We start from the raw sequence: 18,262 nt of genomic DNA on the forward strand, positions 1-18,262 counted from the left end.
CCTTTCTTTTAAACCCTAAATGCAATTAGTTGCTTCCGGTCTCAGCATGATGTGACCTTCCCAGGATGGCAGAGCGTTCACATGAAAATATCAAACTTCTCTGTCTACTTTTGGAGGAATGTCAACTCTTAAAAACCGCAGTGGAAAGATTGTGGAGTTGGCAGCAGAGGATAGGACTCCATATTGAGGCAGATATTTAAGTCAATAAAAAGCAGTTAACACACATCACCAGAAATTGCCAGTTTGAGCAACGCTGGTTGCCTTTTCCATATATCATCCTAACTGGAAGAGTGGTTATACGAGTTTTCTTCCTGTCACTTGATTCAATTTACTCTGAAGTGCTGAATGGTTTGGTTAGAGATGTAAAGAGGGCGGTGTAAAAAAGGAAAAAAAGGGGGGAAAATAGCAACAAGGGGAAAAAAAACTAAACAAAAACAAGTGACATAAAAGTTTGGAATCTACTACTACCAACCCTAAAATTAGTCTGAGGGCTGCCCCAGGACTATATGTGCTCTGCAAAGCTGTGATAAATAGTTTAATGGGAAGGACAGGCACGACGAGGCTCCTGAGAAATCCCTCGAACATGTCCTCCGCAGAAACCGCTCTCCCATCACACGGCTCTGTTTTTATTGGGGGGTGTCAAGCTGTTCCAAAACATTACGTCAGTTTTACTGTAGCAGGGAACATGGCTACCAGGGAGAAGGGTCCAGCTGTAGGAGAGGGCAGCATGAGTCTACACACACATACTCAAGAGGACAGTAGTCCATTGTGCCTCCTAATTACATAACCAGGGAAACTAGAGGGAAGTATAAAAATACAGTCCAATGGGAAGAATCTTGCAGTAAATTAAATATCACAGGAAAATAACACCTCGTATAAACATACAGAAGAAGTCAAAGCGCAGCGTGAAATGCAGCTCTGGTGACGTGTCAGTGCAAACACTCGCTTTCACAAGCCCCACGTCTCTGCCGAAAAGCTCAGCCCGCTGCAGAGTCGAACCAATGAAGCCGGACGGGGGACATGCTGAGTGCTGCCACCATGCAGGTTTGCTGTGCGACACGCTGACAGGAAAGCATCAAATGTTTTGTACGAGACTGAGCTGAAGGACTGTTTCAGATTCAGGACTGCAAGAAACACCCACACACGTCAATATGGTGTTAATATCATTTCTGGCTTTCATTTCAGGGAAAAACAATGGAATAAACAGCGTAACTACACAGGTAGTCGTAAATAAAAACACTTCCAGCTAACATTTATACGACATACAATTATTTGCAAGTACGAGGTAAAAGAAAAAAATCTACAGTTGGCTTTATTTGTGTATTAAAAGACTGGACCGGAGAGCCTGTTTGTGCTTCATAAAGCTCACCACTTCATTGAAATGTCTGACATCCTGTTCATGCTAAAATACAGTTAGCATTGCTAACTCTTTCTGCTCAGTTTGTCCAGCGCATCCAGAGCCAGCGTGGCCCTGCGGTGCTGCAGGGTCAGCCGGGCGTGCTCCATGGGGCAGCAGAACTGAGGCAGGGCTGGGAGGATGTCCAGGGCCTGCTGGGAGCCGAGGGCCTTGGCTTGGGCCTGGGTGCGGATTTGGTGGACCTGCTGTGATGTTATAGCCTCTGCTTCCCGGTTCTGATTGAATTTCAGGATGATGGAGCAGAGGTGTCGGTGAAGCAGCTTCACCCACTGGAGAGGCTCGGCCCAGAGGTTCAGATCCCCCTTCTCAAACAGGAAGTCCTCTTCTTCCTGGTTAAAGTAAAAATGAGTGGGTTAGAGCTCTTTGAATTGGTCTTGCTCCTCTGTTTTCACCATTTTAATTTTAATTTGCTCATTTAGGACGGGACTCTGCAAGTTAATGAACAGTCCATAAGATATGAATGCAAATAAGCCGGATTTTAGCTCAAGGGTAATTTCTATTCGTTGTCCCTAAAAGATGTCAAGGAAACCGGATAAAATATTAACCAGTTTGTCGCCATATATGCTTAGTGGCATTTAGTTTAATTTTCCCACTAAAAACATCTGCCTGCAGGACAGGGATGTAGGACACTGCAAAATCTGGTATTGATCCAAATAAAGGGCCAGAATCGTCGATTCTAATACAACACTTTTTAACTGGGCTGTCAAAATGTGTTAATGCAAAGTGATTAATCTGTGGAATGAACACATTAATTTTTTAATGCATGAACAGCAAAGTTTTTAAACACAAGATAAAAATCTGAATTTGGCACCATCTCGGGAAGAGAAGCAGATTTTTGGCATGTTGGCTTGTAACAGCAGCGAACCACTAAAAAACACTTTATCCTCCTTATTTATGAGGATTCTGACAGTTTTCAAGTTACATTAATGTATTGATGTGATCACATTAGTACTGATCAATATTGAGTCCAACGTTGGTATTGAGCCGCCCACCGCTACGGCTGGGAGCTCTTTTATCTGGGCTGGAGAAAAACAGTAAAACTAAACCCAAACAGCCCAGAAAACCAAAACAGAGCTCGAAAACAGCAAAATGATCCACTGAACTGAAGAAACTGTAAAATAAAGTAGCATAATGTTATTGTGACAGTTTTTACATAATGAACAGCCATTTGACTTATAGTTTGAATAAAAACATTGATCATAGTTAACTTAAAAATTCATGACCTTGATTTATATCTTTGTGTTCTGCCTCAAGAAGCCGTTTACAGTTACGTTGCTTAAAGCTGTCCTACATCACCTGTTGCAGCACACCAGCACATAAACAAAGTGTGGGTGGAAAAAAGAAACCTTGGTGTCTCAGTGCATTCAGCTGTTTTGACTAATAGTGCGAGCAGAACAAAACATGAGAAACAAACTGCATCCCTGTATTTCTACACGTTCAAGATGTAAACCCAGCTGAGCTGATATTTTTAAGTAGTATCAGCACCCATATTTCATTTTAAGAATTCCCGACGCCTTGTGTGGCAATAGCAAATGAGGGTAATGAAACTGCAACAGTAAACAGTTTCCAGTGATGAATGTCAACATTATTACATGCAGCTCGCGAACATATTGCACGTCTTCCATGGTACGTGTGGAAGGGCGCAGCCTCTTTCAGTGTTTAGTCATTTCTGGTCTTTACTAAGTCTTACAATTAAGTTTACACAACCTCAGATGAACTACGTGAACCTGTGACATTCTCTTTAGCAACAATACCTTGAATCACTTTTGCGTGATGTTAACGGTCTTGTGGCCTCTTTCTTATGATTACCAGTATATTAACTGAACTGAGATCTGGACTTTGAGTGGATCACTGCAAGAACTTTATTTTTGTTTCAGGCATTCTGTTGCTGATCTCCTGCTTACTTGAGATCATTGTCGTGTTGACCAAACTTTAATTGTCAGACAGATGGCCTTGTATCCGATTCTAGATTACTTTGGTAAACAGTTGGCTTCATGGTCAACTAAAGGATGCAAGGTGTCCATGCCCTGTGGCTGCAAAACAAGCCCCAGTCATCAGCCCTCCTTACTGATGATTGGGGCTTGTTTTGCAGCCACAGGACATCTATCCAGACTCAAGAGCTGGATAGCTGGTCTGAGATACGCTGATATGCTGTGTTTGTTTATCTCCAAACAGGCTGCCGTGCATCATGACCAAAGATCTCTGGTCTGGTCTGTCCAAAGGACATTGTCAGCCAGTTGTCTTGTGGTTTGTTTAGATGAAACTTTGCTGTGCTATCATGTCCTTTTTAGAGAGAAGAGGCTTTCTCCTGCAACCCTTCCAAAAAGGCCATAGTAGTTCAGTTTTTTTCTAATTGTGCTCTCATGAACTCCAACATTTAGCATGCTAACTGAGGCCTGGAGCATCTGAGATGCATCTTGGGCTTTTTGCAGTTTCTCTGATGGTCTGATTTTGGCTCAACTTGCTGGGACGTTCACTCCTGGGAAGATTGACAACTATCTTGAATGTTTTCCACTTGTGAATAATTCTCCACACTGTAGAATGATTGACTCTAAATTATTTGGAAATGTCCTCATAACCCTTCCCAGATTGATATTTTGATGTTTTTTACTCTTGGCATTGTCTTAACACGCCTACATGCTCCAGACCAGCAAAAGAACCAAAATGTCTGCCTTTATAGAGAAGCTCACACCTGTTGATGATCAATTAATCAAATACATCTGACAAGCAGGACTTGGCCGCTACTTCCTCTCTGAATTCCAATAAAAGCAGGTTTATTTAGTTTTTAAACACTGCTTTTGTATTTTGGCTTAGTTTTTGTTAAACAAAAACGATGACAAAGTGTTGTTTGTCATTTTTAGGTTCATCTGAGGTTGAATTTATCTCATTTTAATACCTGCTGAGGACTGAATGATAACTTGTAAAGTCCTGGGTTACACAAACAGATTCTCACTAGACTGGGAACTTCATCAGCAGCTGCAGATTCATCTTCATTGCCATCCTCCTTTTCCAACAGCCACTGTGTGAGAACGAGGACACCTGCTCCCACCTGACCCCACAGCTCAAACAGGCGACACAGGAGCTCCATGCCCGAGTCCAGAGCTGCTGGAGGACACACAGACACACCGGCCACATCTGAGGACAAAAGACAACAAAAAATGATCATATAAGCTTAAATGATTGTTAACACAAACAGTTAATCAACCAATCACATGGCAGCATCTCAATGCATTTAAGTGACTTTGAACATGGTTGTTGATCTGAGTATTTACTGGGATTTTCACCCACAACCATCTCTATGGTTTACAGAGGATGGTCTGAAGAGAAAATATCCAGTGAGCAGCAGCTGTCTGGACCAGAATGTCTTGTTGAAGTCAGAGGTTAGAGGAAAATGGGCAGACTGGTTGGAGATGATAGAAAAACAACAGGAAGTCAAGTTATCAAATAACTCAATTTCAGCTCCACATTGGATCTGAATGGCCCCATAGGATCTGAATTATGTGGAAAACATCATGAAAACATGGATCCATCCTGCCTGGATCAACGGTGAAGGCTGCTGGTGGTGTGATGGTGTGGGGGATCTTTTCTTGGCCCACTTTGGGTCCCTTAGTACCTATTTAACCACCACAGCCTACCTGAGTATTGTTTTTTTTCTTTTTTTAACTTGTTCTGCTAAGCATTGTAGCAAACAGAATGACGGTCTGGCTGCTGTGTTGTGCCGAACAAATTTGCTTTGCCAAGAGAAGCTTTATGGGTATTAGGCTCCTCTTGATAATCTGATAATCTTGCTGGACCTGACTGGAGGGGACAGAAAAAAAAGAAAAGTAATAAAAAGAAGTAAAAAGGAAAATGGAAAAAAGGAAGAAGAGACAAAGATACATAAAGATAAATAGAAGCAACGACCCTTCAATCCGATCTAACACCAGACAACTAACTGCTACACCTGTACAGGAACACAGCAGAGAATTTCCTACAGCTTTTACAGGTAAACTAAGCTGACAATCATCAGGAGTTCCTAAAAAAACATAACCAAGACAAAAGAAAACAAACACTATCCAACAACAACCAAACAGACACACACTCACCAAAAAAAAAAAAAAACCCTAAACAATGTATAAACCCACTGGACAACTCAGTGACTATCAGCATGCAGAGTATGAGGAATGAGGACTGATCAGGCCAAAGGCAGACCAGAGACCCGGGCCATCAGCAGCAATCCCGGAGCACGAACCCAAGCCACCCCACCATGAAGACCACCCCAGACCCATCCAAAGGGCGGTAGAAGAAGGCCCCAGCCAGACACCTCAGGATCAGCAGCCGCCGACCCTGCCAGGCACCGGCCATCCAGGGTGGCCAGAGCCCCCCTCCCCCGCAGACGCAAGATCCCAGTCCAATAGGTCAGTGGTTCCCAGTGGACCCCCTTCATGCATCAACAAAATAGTGATGGACCCCCGCTGCCCGCCCTGTCTTGAAACCACGTTTGGTTTTATGCTTTCATTAGCTGCTTCTCACCATAAATGATGCTTTCTAGCTCAAAATGTCGTCAAAGTAGTTCCAGTATGTCCAGTCCCCTATTTATTATTTCAACCAACATGGTAAAATTCACATAGTAAGAACAAAAATGCTGCGTGAAAACGCATAGTCTACTTTCAGAGGATTTCCTTCAGCAGTGGCCCTAAAAGTGTCAGAACTGGAGTTTCAGTGCTTGAATGATGCAGTGTTCCAAACTTAGTGTGTGTAGGCGCATGTGTGTCTTCTCTGGGCTTGGATGGCCTTCTGAGAAACAAAACTATAACTCATATAACCAGCCATGATGAGGGTGTGTGAGCAGATTCAAAAATATTCTGCAAGTTGCACCAACATGCACTTAAACTGCAAGTGTTGCTCTTAACGCTGTTTACGAGGTTGATGAATGGATGAAGGAGCACGAATGTGTTGTTTCCCCTTCTTTTTTATTTTTTTTACATGTTATTTCCTGACTTTAGAGTGATGTCATTAAATTAAAAACATGGTTTTGAGTGCAAAGACACAAAGTAAACCCCAGATTAGCAACTATCTGACACAGAGGTTGTGTGTCCTATGTGTTTTTCTGTGTTGTTTTCCCACCTTGACCATCCTCACCACAGCTGACACCCTGATAACACCAGAGACTTCAAAAGGCTTTCAAAGCCTCTAGCCAAAACACGACCACTGTGGGAAGAGAGGAAGGCGGGAGGAAAGGTGGAGGTATACCAACACCATTCAGCACACATACAGTTAAAACCACAGTTGGGAACCCAGATTGCTTTTCATCTTCACAGAAGAGGCGTAAAATCGGAGCAGAGCCTGAAGTCTGAGCGCAGACCTGGTCTGTGAACACTAGAGCCTGTTGATTGTAGTGTATTAGAGGAGATTTAAGAGTTTAAGAGCTTGAGTGACAAATTCCTTTCTTTACCAAGAAGCCGCCTTTCTCTGGAACAGCCCTGCATCTGAAGTCAAGCCTTGAAAGTCCACACACAACACACCCTCCCAAATATTAAGGGACATAATAGGAAATTTTAGCTGCATTCAATTTATCTACTTTTCTACAGCGGTTTCACACATCGCTTAACATGATTTCCCTCCTCGAGCCTTTGCTGCTAAATGCCTCCTTTCTCAAGGGGATAGTCTTTCAGGCTGTTAGCTGGATGTGTGTTAGGCGTGAGTATATGTGTGTATGCTGGCATGAGTTTAGCAGTAATCCAGTATTGTAGGGAAAGACAGTGAGATAATCCGCTATGACAATAACAGTTGTTGAATGAATGGGTAGAGGTGTGTGCGGCGTAATCACAAGGGCACACACTTTTACTGGTGCTCCTGATGGACATTAAAGCCGTGTCATACATTCGTGGAGGTGTCCACAGAACCTGCAGATGGCCATATTTTAAAAACAAAGATGGAAAGATGTGCAGTCCTAACAGCATAAACAAAGAGTCAAAAATCATAAATAGCAAGAAACAAAGTGACGAGAGCAACGATGTTATTATCTTAACACTTCATAACCTTCACAAAGCAGATTTTTGTCCAAATTCACGTCTCTGTATTTTTTCCATTGCAGAGCAAAGCTAAAGGTCCAACAACCTTGTGTAATTTGTAGAATCAGTACAGCAGCTGCATCATTTTTTTTAAACTGAACTCTTTGGATCTTTGGTTGCCTTATTAGTGACAGACACATTTATGTTTTCATAAGCTGCTTTAAGGTTCTTATCCACCACACTGACACGAAGAGCCACCGGTGACCAGAGGCCACGGTTGGGCTTCCTTTATTTCTCACACGGCTATGCACAAGCAACACAGAAATATACAAAACAAATAAAAAGCACATCTTAAGGCACAACCATGCTTGAAAAGGAGCAGGAAGAAGAAAACTACACCGAAATGACCAGAAACGTCTCAAGTTTAACCAAATTCAGCTGACCTTAATGCCAATATTACACAGCAAACTTCCATATTTATGACTAAACATCAAGATTTTATAATAGTGAGGTAAAAGGAAGTAAGCATGGCTCAGGAGGCAGAGGGGTTGCTGGTTTGAGTTCCAGATTTCCAAATCTTTAAGAAACTAGTCCAGCTTCAAAACTGGAAATAACAAGGCAAGAACAGCTGAAAATATTTAAGTCTCAACCTGAAATAAAACAACACACACAGAGTCTTCATGTGTTCTTTCAACTGGGTAGGCTGGGTTCATTCATCTCGCTGAGTGTTGGCCATTTGTAATTGTCTGGACAAGAGAACCTTTTTACAAAATACAAACCATTTCCTTCATTTTTTTTTCAAAACACAACTTTAATATGTGCTATCAAATAAGTTGATGAAAACTTCTGATGGTAGTTGTTTATTAACAACAATATGTACTAATGCTGACATCTCAGGGAAAACTAGTGAGTGGACCTTGAGTCAAGCCATCATAAGGAATGAAAATAAAGCTAATATCAAGTTTTAGAATAATATATAAAGACTTTGACAACCAATTCTCAATAAATCTAAATTAAGGCTGCATTTACAGAACTTTTACACCTCCAACAAATGTAAAGAATATAAATAAAATGCTAGTAATCTGATCTAGTTTTGTATCGATTCATTTCCTCTCTGTTGCAACGCAGCTCATCTCACGAACTGTATGCATATGGTTTAAATTAGAGTGTCACATTCATTTTTCCTGTGAGAAACTCACACCAAACAGAGCCTGAACAGCAGTCTACATATTACAAGATAAAAAGGAAACATATAAATAAATGTATTTATTTTGCTTCGTAGTGGATTTATTATTGACTGTGAGGTATTAATAATATGGTCAGTCTGCATGACCTACTGCAGCCACATTGTTTCTTATTAACAGTCGCACCATTTAAGTCACCCAACTAAATTAAAAGAGACCTTCGCTCTTTAGTAAATCCACACTGAACCTCTGCAGCTGGAGGGGGTGTCAGATGTCCCATTGAGTGGAGGATAAGGGATCCTGGGGTTTATCAGGGGGTTGTCAGGACAGTGAAATCAGAGAAATCCCGACACCCCCTCGTGTTCTTCCACATGCTTGTGTTGTGATATTTACTGTAATGGAAGCTCATTCCTTCACTTATACAAATATCTGGGGTCATGGGTTAGATGTCCACTCCATGGCTTATATGGCCCCCTCAAACTTGACTGTAACTCAGCCTTGGACCACCAAACAGATCCCTCGGCTACACCTGTGCTGTCCACAGTCAGGTCTTTATTCTCCACCCCTGAGACAGATCGTCTGTCCAACAGAGGTCACAAAGATCTATATTTGCACAAAGAACAGAAGTTTCAGTTGCAAAGGAAACATCTTCACCTAATGGTAGCAAAAACACACACCACATCCTCCAGCCAAGTTGAAAAAAAGACTTTTTCTTCTTCAAACGAGACATTTCAGACGCTCTGTGTTGGAGCCGTGGCTCCAGGAAGCATAGGTGTGAGATAGCGACAGATGTGTGAAATAAAAACACACACTTTACAGCCGTGACTTCCTCTGGTAGCTGACGAGAAACAGGGAGAGTGGAGACCAAGGACGACAACAATAACAACTAAAACAGGAAACCTGACAACAAAAGTAGCAAAGCTGGCAGAGTGGAGAGCATTAACATAAAAGTAATGGTCTGAGATTAAAGCTGGGAGGCTTTCTGCTGCAGCATTTGTCATGAAACCCGGCCTGTGGTTGGTTGAGTCAAAAGATCAAATACAAGTCGATGGTTGCTTCAGCAGGGGGCCAACACAGGCTCCTCTCAGTCTCCATCACGGAAAGCCAACCATCATCATTTCACTGCCTATCAAAGAGGGTTTAAAGATTATCGATCATGCTCTGTAGGGAGGCTATAAATGTGACAGTAGGTTGTTTGGCTTCTTATCTGCAGATTTTAGTAGCAACAACAGTAACTGTGGCTTAATTTAATATGCGAGCTAATGGTAAATTTCACACTAATTAACTGTAAACTCAATTTATTAGTCAGCAATGCCAAAGAACGAATAAGACATACCTTGAACTATGGTCTGTAGTATCCTACAGATCCCATAATGCAACTCAAAGACATCTTCTATTAGACACTCGCATAGACAACATCAGGGTTTTTAAACTTCAGAGAGCTGCTCCAGGAAATGATTTATTTTTCTTTCAAAGTCTGAGTAGTAAACTGGCCATGCATTAAAAAGGGAGTTGCCCTTTAAAGTCAAGCTCTTTTGTCTTGCAGACATTTGTGTCTGTTATGCAAATATTGCTTCAGATTATTCAGACTTGAGAAAGAATTTACATAAACTTTGAAACTCAAGTCCCTGCTGCATTCACCAACAGTCTGTAAGGTTTACAGTTAACGTTCAGATGAGTTGTAGCTACTCTCAGATTAAAGTATGATTACACAGAACAGAAGCTGCATAAAGAAGATGACTCAGTTTCACACAGATTGTGATAAAAACCAAGGTGAGGCACACTAAACTGTTATATCTTCATATCTCATCACAAGTGAGTATCTGCACGCTACAGCCGAGGCTGCAGATACCACTCAAGACTGCAGTCATGTGACTTTATTTCACCAAATGATTAAAACCTCATTCCCTGTGCTGCTGTCTGGGTGAAAAATGGTGAAAGATGCACAAGCACCATCTTTGTTTGCTTGTATCCAGTGAACTGAGAAATAACAGCTTCTTTATTCAGATGGTAAAGGTTAGAGCTACAAATCTAATTTTGGGTAATTCTCCTGTAAATTCTGAATATTTTACAATTTTTGCTCAAATGACTGACATAAACCTGGGTTTAACGGCTCAGTGAGCCTTGAGCTGAAATAGGACAGCGTCTGTTTAATGAGTGTCCCTCAGCTCTGTCAGGTTGTTCTCATCCAGTCGACCTGATGAATGAACAGTGGGGTACATAACATATGAATGGCTGTTTCCTGCACAGACATTTGCCGACTGTAAGCAAAGCAGGTTACTCCTGGGTGCTTGTTTGGTCACGATTTACTGAGTGGCTTGTTAGCCTAATAATTAACCTGTGAGTTCAGTTAACTTTGAAAGCTACGTAAAACAAATTGTAAGGGTTGGAACAGCTTTGTATTTACATATAAAGAGGAAGTCTGAATTACTAACAGTCTGACATTTTGGTAATATTGCTAAGTCAGTATTTGGTAGAGAGCAAGCTGAGATAATAAATGCAACTCTCACTAAGGTTCAACAAAAAGCTACCCATAAAGAAAATGTAGCTTTACTCTAACAATGGGTAAGTGCTAGCTTGACTCTCTCAACAAAGTTAGCTAAGTTCATGTTCATAACATTTTAAATATCAAGTTTGTCTTCTACGTTATGATACAAAATAAGTTTTTAAAAAATAACAAAAATAAATTATGTAGAAAAGAATTAAAAATATTAACAAAACAACATTGTTTACTGTCTGAAGCTTTCAAAAGGAGAGGTTACTATTAGCCTTTACTCAGAAACATGCTAAGCTAACAGCCTGCTAGCAGTTCTAGTCATGTTTACACATTATGTTAAAGTATATTATAACTTATTCTACTTAACACTTTTTTCATTTGTATGTAATTACAAATAAGCTTAAGAATATTGTTTCCCAGATTCTGTTTACTGTTAAGAACTTCACAATCCATCTGAAGACGACTTCAGAAAACAGTATATTTTCTTTAATAACAATTCCCATGTTTATCATGGCTACCTTCTATATTTTACATTTGTTTAAAGTCATTTGTCTGTGTCTTCAAAAATTAAAACCATGCTATGCAATGTGAGGCTACGTTCACACTGCAGCTCACTTGTGATTTTTTTTTGCCCATATAATTAGTGATTATTCTTTCAGTCTGGAAAGTTCTGGCCATGTTTGTTCTCTGGAGTGGAAACAACAGAACATTTTTACATCAGAACAGATATACAACAGGTGTTTCATGCCATATTTTATTTCTTGAGAAAAGGGCTAAAATAAATCCTCAAATTTAACACTTTCTGTGAATATTTTCTATTGTGTATTTAGTTTCTGAAAACATAAAATCTGACATAGAAATGATGCAGTTATTCAGATGCCATCCATTTTTGGATCATCTGACATTTAAGGGAGTTTTCTTACTTCTGCCACAGAAGCAGCAGGATGGAGGTAAAATTGGCCCATTTGCTTTGGTTTGGGTTATATTAAGCAGGATTAAAGACTAACAACCAATATACACAAACTTCCTTTTGTCTATATTAACTAAAAGATATAAAGCAGGATCTGGTTCAGAATCTGTTCAGTGTTTCCAATCAGAACACTAAATGATGCCCTGTGAACCACCGTTGCCCTGTCCAAATCCCTCTGTATGAAAATGATCCCTCTGTTCCTGCCCAGAGCCTGTCACAATGCTGGAGGTCCAGTGAGGATGAGTGGAGTTTGATTTCAGACCCAATTAGTCAGGAGGTATTTGGGTGGTGATGATGATGCTGGTGGAGAGTCCATGGGACGTTGGAGGGGGCTAAATTAGGTTTGCTCTTCCTGTCCAGGACAATGGCCCCATTGTGGATCACAGCTAAGAGAAGACAAGCTTCAGCTGACTTGATGTCTGACAGGTTTTTTCCCCAAATTTTTCTGAGAAATGGTTAATTTTCAGTTGTAAAAATTCTGTTTTGCTGGTGATCCAATCAGTTTAATTCTAGCATTAGTAACATTAGTAGTGCGAATGGAAAACAAAACAGCCTTCTATACACATTTAATGACTTAGAAACTGCATTCAACAAACATTTAACAGGCTTCTTTTTACTGGCAGTTAAACCCCCCCCCCACCCCCCTGAATTGGGTAATAGATCGTTTCGATTTTTGTGATTTCCCATGTGTCTTGTGTGTGTTTGTTTGCGTCGCATGTGTGAATGTGTTGTTGCCGAGTTGGTTTCTGTTCCCAACTCAATATCAAAGGGCCAGGAGTCGTCGCCTGCATCTGAAGCAGCTAACACCTCAGATACTTGACTCTGCAATGGCACGTCATAAAACACACAAACACATAACATCTTCTGTTCAAGACTGACTGGCTGGCCTGAGGGGAATGGGAAAGATACACAGAAATAACCACACACTCTCACAGTGTCCAGTAAACGCACAGACACGATCGCAGCAGCGCTGCTTTTTCCACTGGCACAGCTCTGTACTGTAAGCTGTGGAATAGCATGCCGAGCTATTTCGTTTCTGTTTCCCTGGCAGTCTGACAGCAGGGGCTCAGCCTACTGACCTGAGATATTATACAGGTCACTAAGTGGGGCACTGTGGTTTTGCAAAACATACCAGAGGTGGATGGGATTGGCTGAAAACTCCCCTCTTCTAAGGGCAAGTAACCCATTTGTTGGAAAGTTTGGAGAGCTCTGTTACCGGTTTATTTAATCTGAAAAGCAGATTACGTGTTAAATCACGTCCAATGCTGCCGTACCTGTGCTTCCATTAACGTGACTGCTTCCTGTTCAGGCTGCCGTCAGGAATTGTTAAGTGAAAGGATCAGGGTCAGTCAACACCACACTGACATGTTTGGCAGATTAATGGAAAGGAGGGAATGTCTGAAATGTTAAAAAGCTTCTGAAGCCTGAGAGCTAGGAGAGGGGTTCAAACTTAAGCTTCTTACGTACTCCACAAGAACAGAGAACTTGGTTCTTGTTCTAGAGGTGGCAAGAAATAAGCCTGGTTATTTCATTCAGAAGTCTCTGTGATGGGCGGGGATAAGTGCAGAGGATTGTCCGTGTCTGTACATGCAATGTATGATTGGCTCACTTTTTTATACTTAATGAGAAACTTGGCCAATGGAAGGTGTAGGTTGCTGTAGGTTTTTTTTCCTGACTTCAGGAACAATTAAAAGACCGGTGCGAGAGGACCTCAGGTTCTACGAGGACTAATAATTTAAAAGCAGGTCACATAAATAAGACCTTTATAAACCACTAAATAAACCTTAAAATTACATACATCTAATGCAGTCTTTATTAACATCAATCAATATTAGTACAACTGGATAAGCATTGCCTCAAAAGTTACTTCTTCAAGGAATTGTGGGGGGAAAAGTATTCCTTTCTTTTACATAAGAAAAGCTCCATGTACCTTATGCTAATGGAGGTAATAAAGGAAGCTTTAGCTCCTTTCTTTAGAATTTGGAGAATTTAAACAACTGTTATCATGGCTGCTGCCCAGATGCTACGAGTTGTATCACTCAGTTAGGAATGTTCTTAAGCAAAATGTGTCCAAACTGATACAAAGATAGTAATATTTTTTAGTACTCAAGCCATCTAGCTAGCCACTTGGCTAACACAATAACAACAATCAAGAAATTCGTTTTAGTCATTTCTTGTCAGCTGCTGAGGGTTGCAAGCTCATATGCCTCAGTAGCTTACTAGGCTGACTAGGCCATGTGATCCGCTTCAATATAAACATACGTCATGGTAAAACGCAGCCGCGTACATGCTATTGATGCATATTTCAAGTCAAAATACTATTATAAATAGCTGAGAATCATTCAGCAATTCTTGAAATACCCCAATGTTGTTGGCTAACATCATGTTGCTATCATCGTCATGTAAACGTGTTACTTTTGCATTTAGTCCTCCGTGTTCAGCAGTAGTGGAAAGCAAATTTACAAGGTTTTTATTTCAGTATGTCCCTCTGTCACTTCTTTGGTCTGCAGAACAGCTCTGTGTATTTTCCAATTAAGTACGTGATCATGTGATAGTTATATATGACTCAGTTGTGAGCGTTATCCATGAAAGTGTGGAGACAAACCTCTTTTCAAAACTCACTTTCCTCAGAATGTTTTTCTTGATGAGATTGTAAAATTGTACCAGAGCCCAGCAACAGCAAAGAGGAGACGGTTTGTTAAATTTACGCCACCTTGTGGTAGAAGTAATGCATTGCTACCAGGTGCTGATTAAAATAAAACAGCCTCATATTGGGATGATAGCCACATAAACTATTAAATTTCTTACTATTTAAAAATGTGAAAATATTTAACCATGTATATGTTGCTAAACTGTCCACACAAAGGACACGCTTGCACCCCCTACAAAACCCTCTGGTTTTACAGAATTAAGGTACCGCCTTTCTGTCAGTGATAAGATTTGACCTGGTAGAGCAACTCTTTCAATCACGATCACTAAATATGCTCCAAATGACTTTCCAGCTCACTAACACAATTCCTTTAAAGACTGCTAAGCTTTAAAGAGGAAATGCAACATTTTTTCTCCTGTAAAGGCCCTTTTTACCCTTAAATGTTCATAAGGATGTGATATTATTAGGGTTTGTTTTTTCATTTGTGTAAGGAATTTGACTTTCCGGGCCAAGTCAAGAAAATGTTCCATGAGAGATCACCAATTTACTGTCCCACGTCTTCCTCCATTTGTCATGCGCTGCATTCCTTTACCACATTTGACACGTTTTCAGATGGACGAGATATCTGGTGCAGGTCTCATGGTCATCTGAATGACTTGGTCGAGAAGTGAAAGCTCAGAAAGGAGACAAACACTCGCTCACTTTTTCCTCCCCAGCATCAAAGAGGAAACGTAGGCTATTTTACGGAAAGTGACACACTCTCAGACTCCCACAAACGCAGTAAACTATCTCCAAATGAGCAGTGAATAAATGGAGGAGGATGTCCCACTCACTTTTCTACACACACACACACCCTCTGTAATTATGTCCATTGTGTTCTCTTCCTGTTGTAGAGAAAGAAAACGCTTCCATCTTAGTCATGCTGTTGGCCTCCATCTCTATAAGATTTTTAGCTGACAGCTTATCTTCACCCCGTCTGGCCTTATGTACATAAACACACATTGAACACACACACACACACATGCATTGTATTTGGATAAATACTGGTATCAAAACACTTCAAGGAATTTTAAATGCATTTCCTGGGCCCTCTGATCATGAAACATGCTGTTTTCAAAGATATTTCTTCTTTTTTTAAGTTATCTTTTATGAACAAATAAAAAAAAAATGTAGCAACGACTTCAAAGAAAACAAAAATGAGTCCATGTCCCTCGACGCTGTCCTTCCATCCAACAACACTTTGCTGTGAGACTTTTCTTGAAGATGTTTGTGGTACCTCGTGTTATGTTATGAGATAATATCAGTGGCGAAAAGCACAATAAGGGTGGCTCCTGGAGGGAAGCTGGAAAAGCACAGGAAGTGATTGTTGTGAGGACAGGAAGCTGGACGAAGGAGGAGGAGAAGGGAGCGTTTGAACGTTGAGGGATCAAATGTTAGCAGACTCCATCGGGTGAAACTTGCCATTAAATGCTTTTTCAGAAAACAGGCCTCAAACATTCCACAATGACACATAACCACATACACACAGACACACACACACACACACACACACAGACACACAGACACACACACTTCATTCTCACGTCCATACTGCTAAACTAGAATTAGCACCCTTCATTCCAGGAATGCTCCCCAACCCTTAACACGAAATGATGTCATCAGCTTTTAATGCTGCCATGTGTTTGTGTGTTTTTATACACACGGGTGTGTTTAGATTTCTGTGTTTTGTTTTCAGCTTGTTTGGAGAAGAATGTGGGCAGGAAATATAATATTCACTGTGCTTTTATTTAGATTTTGCTATAAACCCCAATTTTCTACAGCTTCACTTCCTTCTTCATCCAGGCCAGACCAGGGCTGGGCGATAAAATGATTAAATTGATTCATTTTCCTTAAAAAATCCTGGAGAACATTGTTTATTCTCAGTCTTTTTTGAACGAGCATAGTATACTGGAGGTTTATCAATCTGGTTTAATGAACACAGAGTCTACATTATTAAGAGTCTTTAATAATGTCCTCCTGGCATCAGATTCTGGTGACTGTGGTTTTCGTCCTTCTTGACTTGACCACTGCTTTTGAAACAGTGGACCACAACATTTTATTATATCGTTTACAACATCTTGTGGCTATTTAGTGGTCTTGCTTTGAAATGGTTCAGGTCTTATTTGACAGAACCATTTGTGTAAGTGTTGCTGGTTCTGAATCCTCCTCTGCTCTTGTTTTGTGGGGTTCCCCAGGGTCCTATTTTAGGGTCCCTGCTTTTCTCGCTTTATTTACTTCCTGCTTCCGTTTAATAATAAAAACAAAACAAAACAAACAAAAAACAAACAGATGCACTCATATTTGGACCCAGTGGCTCATGCGATGCCCCCCAATTTCACTTAGACCCCTTTCGCACAGCATATAAAGCCAACAGACACAAACCTAACCTTTAGGATGGACAGTGCTTTTAAACTTGACTACCAGAGTAGTGCAGCAGTGAAGCCCAGCTAGTTTCATTTAAGGCAGCAGGTGAAGGTGAAGTTCATCCTTTCAAGAAAGCTCTTTGAAACAGTAATGCATGCCTTTATAACGTAATTATGCATGTAAGAAAGATCATATCTCACCCAAATTTGGCAAATCTTGCTTCACTGGCTGTCTGTGCATTTTAGAATTAATTTTAAATATTTTAACTGTTTTTAAATCCTTAATGGCCTGGCCCTACTTTACGTCTCTGAGCTGCTACTCTCGTATCCTCCTGCTAAGTCTCTCAGGTAGCTGCTCCTGGTTGTACCAAAATCTGAAGGGAAGCTCAGAGGGGACAGTGTTTTCTACTGCTGCTTCTAAAATGTGGAATAATCTGTTTTTGAAAGCTAGAAAGGCCCCTTCATTGTCCACTTTTAAAACCCACTTTTACTCACCTCCAGTATGACACATTATTTTTATTTTATGGTTTTTATTGTAGGACTTTTATCTTTTACCTCCGTTTTAGATGTATTTTTTATTGTTTTATTAATTGTTTTCGGTCCTATGTTTTTGAACTTAGGTTGGTGTTTATAATTTAACAGCGATTACTTCGATGTTGATGCAGTAACATCAAGTTCAGGCTATTATTATGTGCAGCTATTACTGAGCTCATCTTATTTGCTCATAATTTTCACACTTTTTCCTGCATATACAAAATGAATTCAGCCATATTTTCTGCCTCTACAAATAAAAGGAGAAAAAACTGCTTTATGCTCAGTTAGCACTGAGCAGCAACATCACAAATGATGTCAACGCATGTCAGGAAGACAGAAAACTGACAGGAAACATTCATTAAAATGAAGAAATGAAGAATAAACCCTGCAGTTTGACTCCAGTTTCTTGTTCAGTAAATAGTTGCGATCTTTGTTTTGATATATAGTTTAAAAAATCACACATCAAATCACATTAGCTTAGCTTATTAATTTGCTTTTGTGTGGATATTCAGTCTTTTATTTCCACCACTTTCACATTGGTGTTAAAAATATACTTTTTCACTTTAAAGCACAAGGACACTGAAATACACCAGCAGAAAAAATAGCTTTTAATCA

At 40.4% G+C, this 18,262-nt stretch overlaps 1 protein-coding gene across 1 annotated transcript in view; it reads right to left on the bottom strand.

Moving 5' to 3' along the window:
• Positions 1–1,152: 1,152 nt before the first annotated feature.
• The window catches only part of thada (THADA armadillo repeat containing), a 131,950-nt gene continuing 114,840 nt past the window's right edge, over positions 1,153–18,262 (bottom strand). The window contains exons 37-38 of the mRNA XM_042009678.1: positions 4,371–4,552; positions 1,153–1,746 (exon numbers count right to left, since the gene is read on the bottom strand). Coding sequence (XP_041865612.1) covers positions 1,423–1,746; positions 4,371–4,552 — 506 coding nt within the window. The 3' untranslated portion in view covers positions 1,153–1,422. The remainder of the gene's footprint in view (positions 1,747–4,370; positions 4,553–18,262) is intronic.

Source organism: Melanotaenia boesemani, chromosome 16 (genome assembly GCF_017639745.1).
Source record: "Melanotaenia boesemani isolate fMelBoe1 chromosome 16, fMelBoe1.pri, whole genome shotgun sequence".
NCBI lineage: Eukaryota > Metazoa > Chordata > Actinopteri > Atheriniformes > Melanotaeniidae > Melanotaenia > Melanotaenia boesemani.